Below are 18,409 nucleotides of genomic sequence, written 5' to 3'. Positions count from 1 at the left end.
AGCATGTGGCTGGATAATAGCAGATGGTTGGTGGGGGTGGGTTGCACGGGGGTGGCTAGGAAGAGGTCTGTTTTGGGTATGCAGACTGAAATACTGATTAGACAACCAAGCACATCTGCCATTGACTGTGCTGTAGTTACAGAAAAGTCAGGAGTTGGAGGCCAGCATTTCAGAATGCTGGCTAATAAAAATATGTGAGCTATAACTATATATAATATAGTTAAAAATTTTCTAGTAGCCACATTAACACACAAGAAGACTAACAATTTTAGTGTTTTACTTAATCTAGTACATCTCAAATATTATTTGAATAAGCAGTCAATGTAATTTGCTTTGTTTACTTTTGTGGTGCTAGGACTATAACTAGGGGCTTGTGCATGCTAAGTAAGTGCTCTGTGGTTTGAGCTACGTTTCCAGTGTCTGAATTATTTTTCTTTTCTATGTTTTTGTGACGGTGTCATGTTGTGCTGTGTAGCTGAGGCTGTTCTTGAATTTTGGATCCTTCTGCCACTGCCCCCCAAGTGCTTGGATTACAGATGTGTACCACCAGGCCCAGTTTTGATTTATTCATTATTGTAGTATTTTACATTCTTTCTTTTGGTACTCTTTGGAATCTGCTGTGCATTTTATACTTTTAGTAGATCTTCGTTATTCCTACCCTTTCCCTTGCCTAGCACATCATTTTTAAACGTTTTTTTTTTTTTTTTTTTTTTTTTTTTTTTTTTTTTTTTTTTTGAGACAGGGTCTCCCTACATGTCCTAGAATTGCAGATGCATGCCACCTTGTTTGGCTTCATTCAACTTAATTGGTACTTGGATACTTTTTGAGGAATCTTGTTTGTCAACTTGACATATCTGCACAGTGTGAGCCTCAATTGAAGATTGGCTTGTGGGCATATCTGCGCATTTTCTTGATTGCCCATTGATGTAGGAGGGCTCAGCCAACTGTGGGCAGCACAATCCCTAGAAAAGTAGGCTTTGGCTGTATAAGAAATAGAAGCTGAATGTGAGCCAGAGAGCAAGCCAGTAAGCAGCTTTCCTCCATGGTTCATGCCTCCTGCTTGAGTCCCTGCCCTGACTTCTCCTCAGTGATGGACTGTGATCTGAAAGTGTAAGCCAAATGAACTCTTTCCTCCCCAGGTTGCCAGTACTCTTAACCATTGCCCATCTCTCTGGCCCCAGAATATGTGATTTTTGAAGTGTAGTTTCTGGAAGTGGTGTAATATCTATGGGAGTTTTTGACTGTGATACAGCAACAGTTATTGGAGTTAAGGAAGTCAAGTGACAGGCAAGGGTTTTGGATTATCTGAATGTATATTCATACCACTAAGAATAATGATAGGAGTAGTGGTGAGTTTGTGAGGTTGATCTAGAGCTAGGAGGTGACAGCAAAAGGAGGTTATTTCCTTAGAGACCTCCTTCCTGTTTATACCCAGCTAAATGCTTCCTTAGAATCCTTGTTCTCTGTTCTTACTTCACTTGTGATACTGTTAGATCCAGGGAAGCAGGAACAGGTTCATCTTCTTTATACTTTATTGTCCGTGCTTGCCTAGTGGCTGGCATACTATATTCTTTAAAGGTTTACATGAAGTAGCCATGGTGGTGCATATCTGGCACACCTGCTCTCAGAATGTGGAGACAGGACAATAGAATCATGAGCGTCAGGTCAGGTTGGACTACACAGAGAGACCTTATCTAAAATTTAAAAGAAAAGGCCCAGTGTGGCTCATGCACTTCAGAGGTAGAGGCAGGAGGTTTAGGAATTTAATGACAGCCTTGGCTGTGTAATAAGTTTGAGGGCAGCCTGGACTGCATGAGATTCTGTCTTAAAAAACAAAGAAAAAGTTTAAATGAACTGCATAGACAGATTATAAATTTGGTCTAGTCTTTATTTTATGAATTACTTATACTGTAATTGCCTTTAATCCTTTTATTTGCTATAAAAGGATGTATTTGCATTATATATATGCAAGGTGATCATATGATTATGATGCTTAAGATCTAAACCCTGGGGTTGGTCATGATAGGATGACTCCCTGTCCTTTTCTAGAGGGTATTTGATACTATTTGTATTTGTGAGAAGAGTTTGTGACTTACAGGTTTACATGGTGTATGTTTTTCAGTAGAGATTGTTTCTGCAATTAAGATGTTTATTGCATTAATAATTAAAATTGAAAAAGTTTAAAATGTTTATTTGAAGTAATATCTGATGGCTTATTGACACAAATATATTTTTAAAATAATTTATGTGTATGAGTGTACTGCCTGCATGTAGGTAAGTGCACCTGTGTTGTGCAATGCCTGAGGGGGACAGAAGAGGCTGCTGAACGCCCTGGAACCAGAGTTAGGGACAGTTGGTAGTTGCCATTGGTGCTGGGATTTGAACCCAGGTCTTCTGCAAGAACAGCCAGTGTTTTTAACCGCTGAGCCATCTCTCCAGCCCGATGTTCTCATTCTTGAATATTCATAGAATGCCATAAAGATACCAAAGAAAACTGGAAAAATTTTATAGGATCACAAGTTGGAATCACAGGAGTTCCAAAAGAAATGCCTAGTCAAATGAAATATATATGTAACATGTAATGTGCTTTACAGAATGTTACCTGTTAAGTTGTTCATCAGCTTTTTAAAAAGTATTTTGTGTGTACACATGTGACATGGTGTGCACATGGAACATGGTCAGAGGACAACTTGAAAGAGTCAGTTCTCTCCACCATGTGATTCTGGGGATCAAACTCGGGTCACCAGACTTGGTAGCAAGACCTTTTGCCCACTGATCCATCTTGCCTCCCCTTACGTAGTCAAGGCTGGCCTTGAAGATCCTGATCCTTCTGCCTCCCTAGTGTTAGATCAGGTGTGTGTTGGGGTGCCACCATGCTTTTTTAATTTATTTTATTTTATTGGAGATGCTCTCAGGTGATCCTTGTCCTCAGGCCCCTGAGTAGGTGGAATTAAAGTTGTGCACCACCATGTCTAGCTCAGCAACATCTTATGTGGTTTTGTCAAGAAGATGTAATCACTCTCCTCAAATGATTTTCATCTGTCTTGGCCACTAATCACATAAATGATGAAGCACAATAAATTATCTAGTGAAAGCACATGCAGACTTGACAAGGTTTTCCACTTAGCTTGATGTGGCAAGGAAGTAATGTAGGGTTGAGATCTGAAAAGTGAGTGCTAGTCAAGAGAGCTAGGGGAAGGGGAAGGCAATAGCCTGGAAATAGGCCAATGGTCAGTCAGTGAGAGCAGAACGATTTTTAACAGTTGACAAACCTGTATACTGTTCAGCGAACAAAATGCAGAGAGTGAGCAGTGAGGAGGTAGTAGGAACCACAGTAAGCAAGGCCTTAGGAGCAGTGAGGAGGTAGTAGGAACCATAGCAAGCAAGGCCTTAGGAGCTGTAGTGGCGATTTTGGTCTTTTTTTCTCTGAGGCTCATGAGAAGACACCGAAAGGTTTTGTTTTGTTCTTTAAATTTTTATTTTATGTGTATGAGTGTATGGCCTGCATGTATGTAAGTGTACCTGTGCCATGTAATGCCTGTGGAGGTCAGAAGAGAGTGTCGGATCCCCTGGAATTGGAGTTTTGGATGGTTGTTTGCACTGTATGGGTGCTGAACCCAGGTCTTCTGCAAGAGCAGCCAGTGCTATTAATCACTGAGCCATCTCTCCAGCCCCAACTGGGACTGAAAGTTTTATGCAATGTAATGACATTAATCCCAGCACTTGAGAAGGTCCAGGAGTTCAAAGATAGCCTTGGTCACAAGAGATCCTGTCTCAAAATCAGAAGAGGTGAGAGAAATGACTCAGTGATTAAGAGTATGTGTACTGCCTTTGCAGAGGACCTGAGTTTGGTTCCTAGTACCTACACAAGTCAGTTCACAGCCACCTGTAAGTCTAGTTCCAGGGGATCCTACATCCTCTCCTGGCCTCCATTGGCACCTGCACTCATGTGGGCACCCCACCCCCCTCACATAATGATATAAAAAGCAAAGCAAAACTAAAATAAGATTACTTTTGCCAGTCACAGTGGTGTGAAGATTCATGCCTATAATCTCAGTACTCAAGAAGCTGAAGCAGGAGGATTTCTGAAAGTTCAAAAACACTGACTTGGGCTAATAGCATCTTATAGCCTGGGCTACAGAGTGATCCAATACCCCCGAACTAAAACCAAAAGTTAACACTTAGGGTGGAGAACAAGATAGGAGAAAGCTTGAATTACACATTGGAAGAATCTGAACGTGATTGGGAGGAGGCAGGTTTAGAGGTGATAGTCTAAGAAGCAGTGGAAGCCTGGCGTGGTCATGATAAGATGACTCCCTGTCCTTTTCTAGAGAGTATTCGATACTGTTAGGACATGTTGAACTGAAATGATTGGAGGGAGATTAAATTAGTTCCTAATTGCCTACTTAGGGAAGGATCTCTTTGCTATTATGATGTTGTATTATGATGTTTGTATTATGTAGTTCTGTGAAAAAAGAAAGTTGGTTTGTAGAGAAAGCACAGAGATGGCTAGGCATGGTAGTACATGCTTGTATACGCAGCACTAAGGATTCTGTGGCAGGAGGATTGAGAGTTCAGGCCAGCCTGGACTATATAGCAGGATTTTGTTTAAAAACAACCCTCTCCCCACAAAAAATCCCCCCAAACCAAACAAAAACAGAGCAAGCTCAAAGGTGGCTCCTTTACCTATATCCATTCTTTGATCAGAACACTAGTATACCTACAGAAGGTGATTTACAGGCCTAGGAGTGAATCTATAAGACTCCCTCTTTTTCAGCCATTAGTACACAGTTGGTTCTTGACACTTTTCAGCTTTTACTCCTCCACAGTGGGATTGATTGGCAGAACAGTGGGTTGAAGAATAGGAATAAGGCTTGACTGTTAGCTGACTGTGTGGGCAGAGTGGGGAGAGGGGAGGAAGAGAAAAGGGACTCCAAGATCTCTGCTGTATACTGTTGTGGCATGAGGTTAAGCTACAGGCTTTTTCTTTTAATGTTAATTATGATCTTCTGTCTTATAGATTCCTGGCATTTTTATATACAAATAATTTCAAAATATATATGACTTCCTCATAGATTGAAAGCACTCCTTCCCCCTTGAAAGGAACTTTCAGAGAGAATTCTAAGGAACATAGGTACATCATTTGGAGAGGGAGCTATCTCAACAAGTTTAGCTGAATCTTGAATTTAAAAGTTGAGGAAAAAGGAATGTCTGTTTGAGAGGCAACAGATGTAGGTAGTAGGAACAGGAGCATGTTGCAAGGCATGTTTCTGAGATCTTTTTAAGGGAGGGTAGTGGAAGTGATAAAGTCTGAGTCAAAAACATATCTGAGCCGGTGCAGTGGTGCGCGCCTTTAGTCCCAACACTCGGGAGGCAGAGGCAGGCAGATCTCTGTGAGTTCAAGGCCAGCGTGGTCTACATAGTGAGTTCCAGGACAGCTGGGGCTACAGGGAGACCCTGTCTCAAAAAGACAAAAAACCAAACCATATCTGAGCTTCTGTCACTAAGCTGTAGAAAACTAGTCCACAGTTTTTATTTATTTTTTGAGACAGGGTCTCACTATGTAGCCCTGCCTGGCCTGGAATTTGCTTTGTAGACCAGGATGGTCTCAAATTCACAAAGATCTGCCTGCCTCTGCCTCCCAGGTGCTGGGATTAAAGGCAGTGCCAGAAAAGAGACAGGCTTTCTCTGTGTTGTCCAGGCTAGCCTCCTGGGGTGAAGCAGTCTTCCTGTCTCAGTCTCCTGAGTATCTGGGACTACAGGTATGTGCAAACCATGCCCAACTAGGCATTGTTTTGAAAATGTATCAGGTGATGCTGATGTTCATCTAGAGGGTTTATTTAATTTAGGGGGTTGGGGGTTGAGATAGGGTCTCCCTGTAGCCCCAGCTGGCCTTGAATTCACTATGGAGACCAAGCTGACCTCAATCTCACAGAGATCCTCTTGCCTCTGCCTCCTGAGTGCTGAGATTAAAGGTGTGTACCACTACACTAGGCTTATTAATTATTTGAAAATTTAAAACATTTCAGATGTGAGTGTGCGTGCGCTCGCGCACCATACTGCATGTGTGATCAGAGGATAACTTGTGGAGTTGCTTCTCTTCCACTTTTTTTTTCTGGTATTTTTGAGATGGGGTCTCCCTGTAGCCCCAGCTGACCTGGAACTTGCTATGTAGACCAGGCTGGCCTTGAACTTACAGAGTACCTCCCAAGTGCTGGGACTAAAGGCATGTGCTACCATGCCTGGCTAGTTCTCTTCCACTTTTATGTGGGTTCTGGAGATCAGACTCAGGTTGCTCATGTGGCAAGTGCCCTCTGAGCCATTTTTTTAACCATACAAAAATCCCAGGCCACATAAACAGTGAATAAATTTAATGGAACTAATGTCAAACTAAAAAGCGTCTGCACAGAGAAAAAAACAATGAACAAAGTGAAATGGCAGCTTCTGACGTGACAAAGTGTATTTGTAAGCCATTTATCTGATAGTTAATATCCAAAGTTTATAAAGAGCTCATAAAACCCAGTTGCACAAACTAACATGATTTAAAAAGTGAGCAAATGATTTGAATACACATTTCCCTGTGGTAGACCTGAAAATGACCAAGAAGCATATAAAAAGTTACTCAGCATCATGAGGGAAGACCACTGTGAGAGATCTGTCATTTTACACTGAGTATAAAAGATTGATGAGCACTTGGGAGACAGAGGCTGGGAGATCTCTATTAGATCATGGCCAGCCTGATCTACATAGGGAATTCCAGGCCAGCCAGAGTTACAGAGTGAAAAACCATGTTTAACAAAAGACAGCAACAAAAAAGATTTATTTAACTTACAGTTTTAGAGGCTTTAAGTTCAAGGTGGAGTGGGCCCATATGGTTGGACCTTTCCCAAGGGTCTTCGGATATCTCAGCATGGTAGAGGGCTTTGGTGGTAAGATGACATTGGAAGAGAGGGAGCAACAGAGCAAGCTAAGGAAGCCATGTCTGATTATAGCAGTTTGCTTTTAGAGAAGCTAATCCAGTCCTGGGAGAGTGAGAGCACTTTCCTGTGAGATATAGCTTCTGTGAGGAAAACATTAGTTTCTTCTAAAGACCTAGTTGCTGCAGCATTTGATGAAGTTTCTGGCTTATGATCCTTTGAGACTAAGAGCACTGTGATGGTGGATATTCTCATGTTATTCTCACAAGGATGTTAAATCAGACACAGATGGGCAATGAATGGCTATTAAGGCTGCTAAAGAAGCCCAAGATAATTTGCAATTAGGCCCTAGACCTGCAGCATTCCAATCTTTTCATCATAGTCTTTGAAGCTTTAATCAGCCAGTCATCTCTGTGGAGCAGCTTTCTGGGAACTTTAGTTTGTGTCTTAATATAGTGGTTGATGATGGATTAGAACCATACTTGAGTGAAAGGCTTTCTTTTTAATTTTATTGTATTACCTTTTTTTTTTTTTTTTTTTTTTTTTTTTTTTTTTGGTCTCTTTGAGACAGGGTCTCCCTGTAGCCCCAGCTGTCCTGGAACTCACTATGTAGACCAGGCTGGCCTCACAGAGATCCACCTCTGTATCCCGAGTGCTGGGATTAAAGATGTGTGCCACCACACCCAGGCCTATTCCCTTATTTCTTTACATAGATTTCTAAGTGATTACCTATTTGCTTGAGATTCAGTATGTGACCATTTATTTTTATTATTTTTTTAAAAATTTATTTGTGGAGTGTGCGTGTGTGTATGTGTGTCTGTGTCTGTGTCTGTGTCTGTCTTTCTCTGCATGAGTGCTACAGTACACATGTGGAAGTCAGAGGACAACTTGCATGAGTTGGTTCTCTCCTGCCATGTGGGTTCTGAGGCTTGAACTCTGGTCAGTCTTGGCAGCAAACACCTATACCCACTGAGACCTTTCTGGCCCATGATAATTTACTAGTGAAACTTTTTTCTCTTCTTGTTCTCTTTTTTTGTCGGGGAGAGATTCTTTTAAAAATTTTTTAAATTAAAAAAAACTATTTTTATTTTACATGTATGAGTGTATTGCCTACATGTATATAAGTGCACCCATATTGTGCAATGCCTCGGAGGTCAGAGGAGGGCACCGGATTCCCCTGGAACTGGAGTTAAGCACGGTTTGTAGCCACCATGTGGGTGCTAGGAATCGAACCTGGGTCCTCTGCAAGAGCAGTCAGTGCTCTGATCCACTGAGCCATCTCTCCAGCCCCTCTTTTAATTTAACTACATTTTATTTTGGGGTGTGTTGGCATGGATGCCATGACACATTTGGAGGTCAGAAGACAACTTGTGGGAGTCAGTTTTCTCTGGCTTCCCAGGGATTAAACTTGGCTCTTCATGCTTGGTGGCAGGTGCTTTTACCTCCTGAGCCTCTCCCAGGCCCTCTTTTTGTTTTTTTGTGAGGCAGAGTTTTGCTGTTTAGTTCAGGCTGGCATCATACTCACTGTAATCCAGGCTGGTTTTGAACTTGCAGTGCCCCCCCGCCCCCGGCTTAGTTTCCCAGGTACTAGGATTAGAGGTATATGCCACCATGTAAGAAAGAAGCTCTTCCTCTATTTTTTAAAAATAATTTATTTTTATTTTATGTGTATGCGTGTATTGCTTGTATGTAGGTAAGTGCACCCGTGTCGTGCAATGCCTGTGGAGGACAGAAGATGCTGTTGGATCCCCTGGAACTGGAGTTTCGGACAGTTGTTAGTTGCCATGTGGGTGCTGGGATTTGAACCTGGGTCTTCTGCAAGAACAACCACTGTTCTCTTCCTCTATTTATTTTACTGTTGTACCTCATCCACTGGACCCCAAAAAGACCACCGAGGATCCAACACACCAAAATGCAAAAGCAAAGGTTTATGGTTTATTTGGGCTTAAGCTCGGGCTCTCAGACCTCACCAACTCAACAGATCCATGCTGAGAGCCCAGAGTAAGGGAGAGTGGAGCCTTTTATAGGTTTTAGACAAAGGGGGAGGGGGAGATACCGAAGATACATTTTGGTTGGTTCGAGGAGCCCGCGCGCGCCAACATAATTTTAAACCGATTGGATGTATAAGATGTAGCCCTGGAAGTTTCTTATTGGTAGGTGCTATTCTCAGGGCTGTGGAATGTGCTGACTGTTATCTGTGGGGCGAGGAGTTGCAGTCATGGAAGTTTCTTATTGGTAGGTGCTATTCTCGGGGCTGTGGAATGTGCTGACTGTTAACCTGGGGGGCCAGGAGTCTCTGATTTTACCTTATAGGGCAGTTTTTATGCTCGGACTTGGTTAATATATAGTTTCCTGGAAGGAGGGGTATAGCAGGCAGGAGTCAGGGTTGACAGGGTATGTCTAGGCATGTCTAAAGCAGCAGCCAAGCATTTTACAGAAGCTAAAAGAGCAATTAGTGGGGGTCTGGAGGGATTGGGGGGTAGTGGGTGAATGAAGAGGGTCTCAGGGTTCTACATTACTTTTTATTATTTTAAAAAAATATTTATTTTTAAGTGAGCCAATGAAAATGCTTTTTAAATACACACTCGGCAAGCAGCTATCTGGCTCTCCCTTCTTACTATCCACAAACCTCCTTTATCATTTAAGATAACATACAAAACAGATTTGTAAACATCTGTTTCTCATTGTTAATTGTTAGGAAAACGGGGATTTTAAATGCTTCTTTGGACCCCTTCTAATCCTATCAAGAAGAATAAGTTGTATATGTTTATGTTCTCTTTAGATTGTTCAGACTTTAAAAAAGTACATACTATTCTTCATTTACTTAAACATTACTTTTAGAATTATATTTTCGATATTTTTAAGAAGTTACTTTTTGTAACTAGTTTAACTACCAACACAACTATGTTGTATACAGAATATGCATAATAAATGTAGACTTTAAAAAACATTAAATTAATTAATTAATTCATTAATTAATTAATGGTCTTTTTGAGACAGGGTCTCCCTGTAGCCCCAGCTGTCCTGGAACTCACTATGTAGACCAGGCTAGCCTTGAGCTCACAGAGATCTGCCTGCCTCTGCCTCCTGAGCGCTGGGATTAAAGGTGTGTGCCACCATGCCCAGCAAAATATTTATTTTTTATGTTGTATGAGTGTTTTGTCTGCACTTACGTGCCGCTGAGTTGTGCAGTGCCCATGGAGGTCAGAAGAGGATATCAGATCCCCAAGAACTGGAGTTACAGATGGTTGTGATCTGCCGTGTGGGTGCTGGGAACTGAACCTGGGTCCTCTGCAAGAGCAGCCAGTGTTCTTAACCACTGAGCCATCTCTCTAGTCCCTCTTGCTCTGCTTTATAATGTACATATCTGAACAGAATGTTCATCTTCTCCATGCTTCAGATTCTTTTCACAGTAGTTATGAAATTCATTTGAGGGGTTGGAGAAATGGCTATGTGGTTAGGAGCACTGGCTACTCTTCCAGAGGACCCAGGTTTCGTTCCCAGCATCCACATGACAGATCACAACTGTCTGTAACTCCAGCTCCAAGGGATCCAACATCCTCTTCTGGCCTATGTGGGCTTTGCATGTACTAGTGCACTTACACACATGCAGGCAAAGCACTCATACGCATAAAAAAAATTAAAATTTATTTGATCACAGTAAAGTTGGCTAATTCTTACAATCTTATAATTCTGTTTTTAATAAAGCAGATTAAGATGGATAAGATTAATCTGATGGATAAGTTAGGTATTGTCATGATTTTTGGTTTGAAAAAATTATTGAATTAATTACAAAGCTGGAGTTAGCCAAGACTGATTATGTGAGACTGTATTATATGCTGGTTTGTGAGGAAATAGAAGGATAAAGTACTTTTGCTAGTATTTATAGGACCTAAGTCTTGTTTAAAGCAGAAGTACCTTGTTTTTCTCTAGTCATTTAAGAGTGGTACTAATTGTGACATTTTTTGTTTTGGATCTTTTGAGACAGGGTCTCCCTGTAGCCCCAGCTGGTCTGAAACTCACTATGTACAGGAGACTGGCCTTGATCTCATAGAGGTCTACCTGCCTCTGCCTCCTGAGTGTTGGGATTAAAGGCATGTGCTGCCATGCCTGGCTTGATTGTGACATTGCTAATTACCACTGTAGCTTGTGAAGAAATACATTGCTTAAGCAACTTCCTAGCTAGATAACTTTGATTATGGTATGGATTAAAGGTATGAATTTATCAATTTAGGGGGAATAACTTAGAAAAGTGTGTGCTTAATTTCTGTTTCTTCCATTCCCCTGTATAGAACAGTCATTTTATGGATCAAACCCATTCTCAGATCTGAGAAAGTTAAGTGTTGTCACTCTTACTTTCTCTGCTAGTGAGCTGAATTCATGTGATATACAAACTTACTAGTTTTACTGTCATATTTCGTTCACTCTTGGAAGACTGTGGCCTTTGGAGACACATTCCTTTTTTTGTTCCTTTTGAGACAGGGTCTCCCTGTAGCCCCAGCTAGCGTGGAACTCCCTATGTAGACCAAGCTGGCCTTGAACTCAGAGATCTGCCTGCCTCTGCCTCCAGAGTGCTGGGATTAAGGGCATGCATCAGCATGCCCAGCTGAGACGTGTTCCTTTACTTAAAACCATCCAAATTTTGATTTTACTGTTAGACTAAAGGGAATATATAATATAAAGTTGTCTTTAAAAAAATGTCACATAAGGGCTAGAGAGATGGCTCAGCAATTAAGAACACTGACTGTTCTTGTAGAGGACCTGGGTTTGATTCCCAGCACCCACATGGCGGCTACGAACCGTCCTTAACTCCAGTTCCAGGGGAATCCGAAGCCCTCTTCTGGGGATCCGATGCCCTCTTCTGACTTCCACAGGCATTGCATGACATACAGCAATACACTCATACACATAAAATAAAAATAATAAAATATTTAAAAAAATGTCACATAGGGGCTGGAGAGATGGCTCAGCCCTTAAGAGCACTGACTGCTCTTGCAGAGGACCTGGGTTTGATTCCCAGCACTCCAGTTCCAGGGGAATCTGATACCCTCTTCTGACTTTCATAGCATTGCAGGACATGGGTGCACTTAAACATGCAGGCAATAGTCATCCCCATAAAATAAAAAAAATACATGTTGCAGTAGACCATCTCCATTTTTACATTCTCTTTGCATTGACCTAATTTAACTTGTAAAACTGCAGCTGAAATGATCTTTCTAAAGCTTAAAAGGAGTGATACTTCCTGAAATCTCAGTGTTTCTCCACTACCCTCAGGGTAAAGTCCAAATTTCTTAGTATGCTCTCAAGTTTCTGGGGGTTTTCCCAGCTTTCTATTATTACATTCTCTGTTAACCCTGCTGCTACTCAGGCTCATTAACCTCTAGAGTTCTTTTCATTTACACTTTGTGTTTGTTGAACTCTGTCTTGTCTCCATCCCTACCTCCAAATTGTGTCCTTTTTTTTTTTTTTAACTGACTGAACAAAGCTCCTGGAAAGAAGTGCAACTCATACTAGCCTTCTGCAGAGGACTGACTGCTTAGAACTTCCATGATGGTGGAGTTTGGATTGCTGAGGTTCAGAGCCTAGTTATCTTAGGCCAATCTTTAGGGTCTTTAATAGGCATTTATTGCCCTCTGTGTGTGAGCTATGTCTTTGTGATTATTAGGTAAATTCTTTGGAATGCACAAGCAGAGCACTAGCTTTCACAAACCAGAAGTCCTGTCAGATAGCATCCCATTCCTGTCCATCAAAACTGACTCAACAGGCAGACTTCCTCTCAATGTTGCTTTGAATGAAAGAACTAGACCTCTTAGTGGTACTTAAGTGGGAAGTAGTAGGGAGGGTTTGTGTTAAGGCTTATTAGGAGAGGTCTCAACTTGATTTGTTTATTAGCAAAAACACTCATTTTTGCTAGATACTTGCTGTAACCTGGGAAGACTAAAACATTTTTTAGTTTTCACTTTTATTGGAATAGGAATTGTGTTGTTGAAAATTAGATCCTTTCCATGGTAGTTAGGCATTAATCCTCATGACTCCCAAGGGTTCAGTAAGTTTTTTGGTCAGTAGTTTACCAGTATTTGGCCTGTGCACTCCTTTCTGCCAATCCTTTCACCTTCTTTACAAAGCAATTTTGAATTTTTCTTGGAGTGTTTTACAGGTCTCAAACAACCAAGCTTTTGGTCTTTAACAAAGTAGATGCTTCTTTTTCTGTAGTTGATTTAAAACTCTTCCTCTTGGTCTAGGGAGATGCCTTAGTGGGTAAAAGTACTTGCTGGGCTAGAGTGAAGGACCTGCGTGTGAATCCCCAGAATCCATGTAGAACTCTGAATGCAGAGTGTGTCTGTAATCCCAGTGCAGGTGGAGACAGGAGAACCTCCCGAAGTTCATTAGGGGTGTCAGGGAAGAGCTAGCCTGGTGTAAGTGGGACACAAACAACAAAGGGATTCTGTCCCAGGTAGAAGGGGAAGATTAATGCCTATTTCACACATATAACATGTGCACACATACATGTGTATACGTACAAATACAAAACTGCCTCTTACAGGTACTCACTGATACATGAAATTAAAAAAAAATTTTATTTATTTAGTGAGAGAGAGAGAGAGAGAGAGCGAGGTGAATGTTTGCCACATGTATGTTTGTGACCTTGGAGATGTGGAAGAGGGAAATTGATCCCTTCTGGGGATAGTTGGAGTTACAGGTGGTTGTGAGTGCCCAGGATGGGTGCAGGGAACTGAACTGGAAGAGCAGAAAGTGCTCTTAAACACTGATATATTTCTCTAGCCCCCTCATTTGAGTTTTTAAGTCCTTCCAACTAGTTTTAACAGTCTTTGAGACAGGGTCTCACTATGTAGTACTCGCTGGCCTGGAACTTGCTTTGTGGACCAGGTTAGTCTTGAACTCAGATTTGCCTGCCTCTGCCTCCTGAGTGCTGAGATTAAAGATGTGCGCCTCTATACCTGGCTTTATATGCTTTTTTAAGAAAAGACTCTCAAAATGAGAAGGCATCTTATGTGCTGTATTTCATCAGTTTTGAAATTTTCCTAGTCTTTACTCCTTTGATACCACACATGTGCACCTGTGCTCACATATTTATCACATACACGTGTCTTTTTTTTCCCATTTGTGAGACAGGGTCTCACTGTGTTGTCTGGGCTGGCCTTGAACTTGATAATCTTCCTGCTGTCACCTCCCAAATGCTTGAATTTTATTTGTGTATTGTCACCCCTGGCTTGTGTTACTTTTTACACATAGTCAAAGCAAGGATGTTTTCTTTCTCTTTTGGGGGCTTAGGTGTTGCCATATAATAAAAAGAGAGACCATGTACCTGTAGCAGTAGGTGGAGGTTGAGAGAGTAAGGAAGAGGAAAGGAAGGTAAAATAAATGTATACATGAGAGAGAGATTGGTTATAGAGGGAGGAAGGTAAAGGAAAGGGGGAGGGAGAGAGATTGAGATTGCTTATAGCCAGCAATTTTTATTTCTGACAGTAAAGAGATGACTTTTCCTTTGAAGAAGCCATGAGGGACAGAAAAGGACTTCAGAGAAGTAGATATTACTTTAAAAAGTTCTCTACTCCTGCCAGCAGATCCTAATCTACCCAACTTAGTAAAAGTTTGATTTCTGCAGGTAGATAAGGAGGTGTAAGTTTCATGTTAGAGATGTTCATAAAGTTCAGTTGTCTAAGGAATTTCCTGTTTAAGTACATCATTGCATTTCTTATTTAAAGAGTGACTATTTAAAACAAGTAACTTTTCTATTAAAGCTGTAGATGTTTGATTCCATTTTAAGTGTCTTTTTTCTCTGATGTAAGAATGGGTGAAATGGGTTTCATATCACATCAACTCCTAGAGCAGTTAACAGATATTCTGCTTTCTTTTCAATTGCTGTGACAAAACACTCTTGACCAATACCAACTTGGGGAGGAAAGGGTTTATTTTATCTTACATCTCTCTCCCTAGTAACAGTTTATGACTGAGGGAGCCTAAGGTAAGAACTCGGAGCTGGAACCTGGTGGCAGGAGCTGAAGCACAGAACATGGAGGAACTCTGCTTACTGGCTTGCTCTCCTGGTCTGTTCAACCTGCTTTCTTATACAGTACAGTACCACCTGCCCAGGGGTGGCTGGACCCTCCCATATCACTCAACAATCAAGAAAATACCCCATAGACATGGCCACAGGCCAGTCCAATGGAGGCAGTTCCCCAACTGAGGCTAAAGCTTCCTGCCCAGCAGGGAAGTCTGCTACAAATGATGCCAGTCTAATCCCTTGGGTACTTGATTAGTTGTCTAGTAGTCTGTGAAATTTGTGTGCTCCTTGGAACATACTAAGGTTGTTGGTTGATTCTTACCTACTAAACTACAAACTTAAAAAAAATATTATTTTTATTTTATGTGTATGGGTGTATTGCCTGCATGTATGTGAGTACACCCGTGTTGTGCAATGCTGCGGTCAGAAGAGGGCTTTGGATTCCCCTGGAACTGGAGTTAAGGACAGTTTGTAGCCACCATGTGGGTTCTGAGAATCAAACCCAGGTCATCTGCAAGAGCAGTCAGTGCTCTTAACTGCTGAGCTATCTCTCCAGCCCTTAAACCACAACAAACTTAAATTAAGTGGTAGCAATAACTTTTGTGTAAATTTGCCATTCAAATTTATAGTCTTTATGAATGGAAATTAACTGTGACTAAAATGGCATTCTTCAATAAGGTTACTATAATCCACATGTGGCTGTTGAGCACTTGAAATATGGCAAGAGGAAAAAAATGTTGGGGGGAGGACTGGGGGAATAGGGTCTTCTGTAGCCTGGGTTGGCTTCAGACTCTATGTAACGGTGCATTATCTTGAGCTTCGGATCCTCCTTAGTGTTAGGATTACAGGTGTGCACCACCACTCCTAGCTGGTAAATTTTAATTTTAATCTCTGTGGTGCTAGGGATTGAAGCCAGGGTTTTGTGTATGCCAGGGAAGCATTCTGATAACCAAGCTACCAGTCCTAGCCTCTCTTGCCCCAATGAATATTTAAATTTAATTACTTTAAAGTTTTAAAATGGAAGCACTGTAAAATGCTGGTTTTGATTAAGCACGACTATTTTTGGGTAAGAGTGCATTTTTACTCTATTGGATCAGAACATAAATAGGTTTTTATGTCTAGGCTTAGAAGTCAAGTCTTTTGTACTAACATTTCATTGACTATGCTTAATTACTTGATTCTTGATATAAAGAAAGCTGGAAAATAAAATGGAAATTTATGCTTTGGAGGAAAGGGAAAATGTTAGCCCAAAGCTAAGCATTTTCTCCATCTCTTGTGGGGGAAAAATGTATGCATCCTGAATATTGAAAACTAAGAAATAGGTGGATGAAATTCTAAAATATATTGGATGAATGAAAATAACTATCTTATTCATGATTAAGTCCACCTAGCTTTGTAAATAAACTAAGAATAGGAAGGCCTATGAAAAATGTACATTTTATAATGTACATTTGCAGATTTCCTAGCAAGCACTCCACTGAGCAACATTCCTAATCTACATTCTGTGGGATTTTTTTGCTTTTTGTTATTTTTTTTGGGGGGGGGTGTCTTTTTGAGACAGGATCTCCCAGTAGCCCCAGCTGACCTAGAACTCACTATGTAGACCAGGCTTGTCTCTATCTCACAGAGATCTCCTGCCTCTGACTCTCAAATGCTGGGAATAAAGGCCTGCAGCACCACGCCCTGCTCAGATTCTGCATTTTAATGCTAAAAGACTTCCTTCTAATAGTGGGAGCAGCTGCTACTCTTCAACATTGTACTTGGGTTCCTAGCTACTACAAAAGGAAAAGAAACAGGACATACAGATTTGAAAAGAAAAAGTAAAATTGTTTTGGTTCACAGATAATTTAAACAATCATGCTATCTTAAGTAATCAACAAAAAAAATTACTAAAGTTAACAAATGAATTTAGAAATACAGCAGAATTACAATGTCAGTATTAAAAACAATAAATTATCTGTAAATTTAATCCTTAATCCAGTATCCTAAGACTCAGATTAGATTGGTCCCAAAGGGTTTAAAAATATTGGGACCCCCCCCAATTTATTTAGCTTGTAGTGTGTGGGTACAGTGCCACAGTGTGTACATGGGGGTCAGAGGAGAACTTTGTGGAGATGGTTCTTTCTTTACACTTTACGTTGGTTCTGGGCATCCAACTCAGGTAACCAGGCTTTTGCAGCAATCATTTGTTCCTGCTGGGCTATCTTGCTGACTTAAATTGGGCTTTTTTAAATGATAAAAAAAGGAACTTTGTCTTTCTATGGAATGTTTGTTTAATAAGTGCTAAATAAGTAGTTTTTTTCTTATTTCAGGCTACAGACAAGAGAAAAGCTCTGGAAGAGACCAAAGCGTACACAACCCAATCTCTAGCTAGTGTTGCTTATCAAATAAATGCATTGGCCAACAATGTTCTCCAGCTGCTGGACATCCAGGCCTCTCAGCTTCGGAGAATGGAATCTTCCATCAATCATATCTCACAGGTAATAGCTTATAAAAATCTTTTAGGTTCATGCTTAATCAAATGGCAGCATGTGTCTTAAGTATAGTCATCCATTGCTTAATTATGAGGATGCATGCAAAGAAATCTGTCATTCAGAGATTTTGTTGTGGTGTGTACATGCTGGAGAGCACCTACACAAACCTGGATGGTATAGAAATCCATCCACCATTTGGATGATCACTTAAGAGTAGGAAGTGCAGGGTGTATGAGGCTGTTGGCATAGCATAACAGTTTTTCATAATTTTCTTTTGTTTCTAAATGGAAGTATTCTACTTTGATACAGTGATTTAAAAGTGTTGTATGGAATTGGAGAGATGGCTTAGTGGTTAAGAGTTCTTGATGTTTTTTCAGAGGATCTGGGTTTGAGTCCCAGCATACACATGGTGATTCACAACTGTCTACGACTCCAGTTCTGGGAATCTGACATTCTGTTGTGGATCCATGGGCACTGCACACACGTGGTGCACATACATGGGGTGAAACACATAGAAATAAAATAAAAATAAATAAATTTTAAAGTAGTGTATAATAAACACACAGGCCAGTAGCAGTTATTGCCATTATCAAGCATTATGTAGCATAAATGAATGTGCTGTCCTTTTATATAAATGTTGCCATGAAACACATGAGGATTGTTACATTTTGCTGTAACATGTAATCCTAATGCCTTCAGGTGGATATACAGTTATATACAGTTATTATAGACAATCTGGAAATACGGATTCCTGATTTTCCCTTTACTGATTGGTTTTAGTCATGATCACTTTCAGTTTTGAGTTCAATAAGCCTGGGTTTTTCTTTTATTCTGTTTTGAGACAGTTTCACTGTAGCCTTGGTGGATTTTGAACTGTGCTCCCCAACTGCCTTAGCCTTTTGAGTGCTGAGTTTACAGATGTGTAACACCATGCTTGACTTTGACTATTAAAGTTTTCCATTTCCTTTTATAGAAAAACAACTTTTTTTGTG

The 18,409-nt window shown here is 40.7% G+C and overlaps 1 protein-coding gene across 9 annotated transcripts in view; it reads left to right on the top strand.

Annotated features, from left to right (window-relative positions):
• The window catches only part of Abi1 (abl interactor 1), a 91,502-nt gene that overhangs the window by 14,496 nt on the left and 58,597 nt on the right, over positions 1–18,409 (top strand). For all 9 annotated transcript variants that reach the window (XM_029562929.1, XM_029562928.1, XM_017797818.2 and 6 more), the window contains exon 2: positions 17,256–17,423. In XM_029562929.1, coding sequence (XP_029418789.1) covers positions 17,256–17,423 — 168 coding nt within the window. The remainder of the gene's footprint in view (positions 1–17,255; positions 17,424–18,409) is intronic.

The sequence above is a fragment of the Nannospalax galili genome, unplaced genomic scaffold (assembly GCF_000622305.1).
Source record: "Nannospalax galili isolate Female #2095 unplaced genomic scaffold, S.galili_v1.0 scaffold14, whole genome shotgun sequence".
Taxonomy (NCBI): Eukaryota; Metazoa; Chordata; class Mammalia; order Rodentia; family Spalacidae; genus Nannospalax; species Nannospalax galili.
This window is presented reverse-complemented; position numbering and strand designations above follow the sequence as displayed.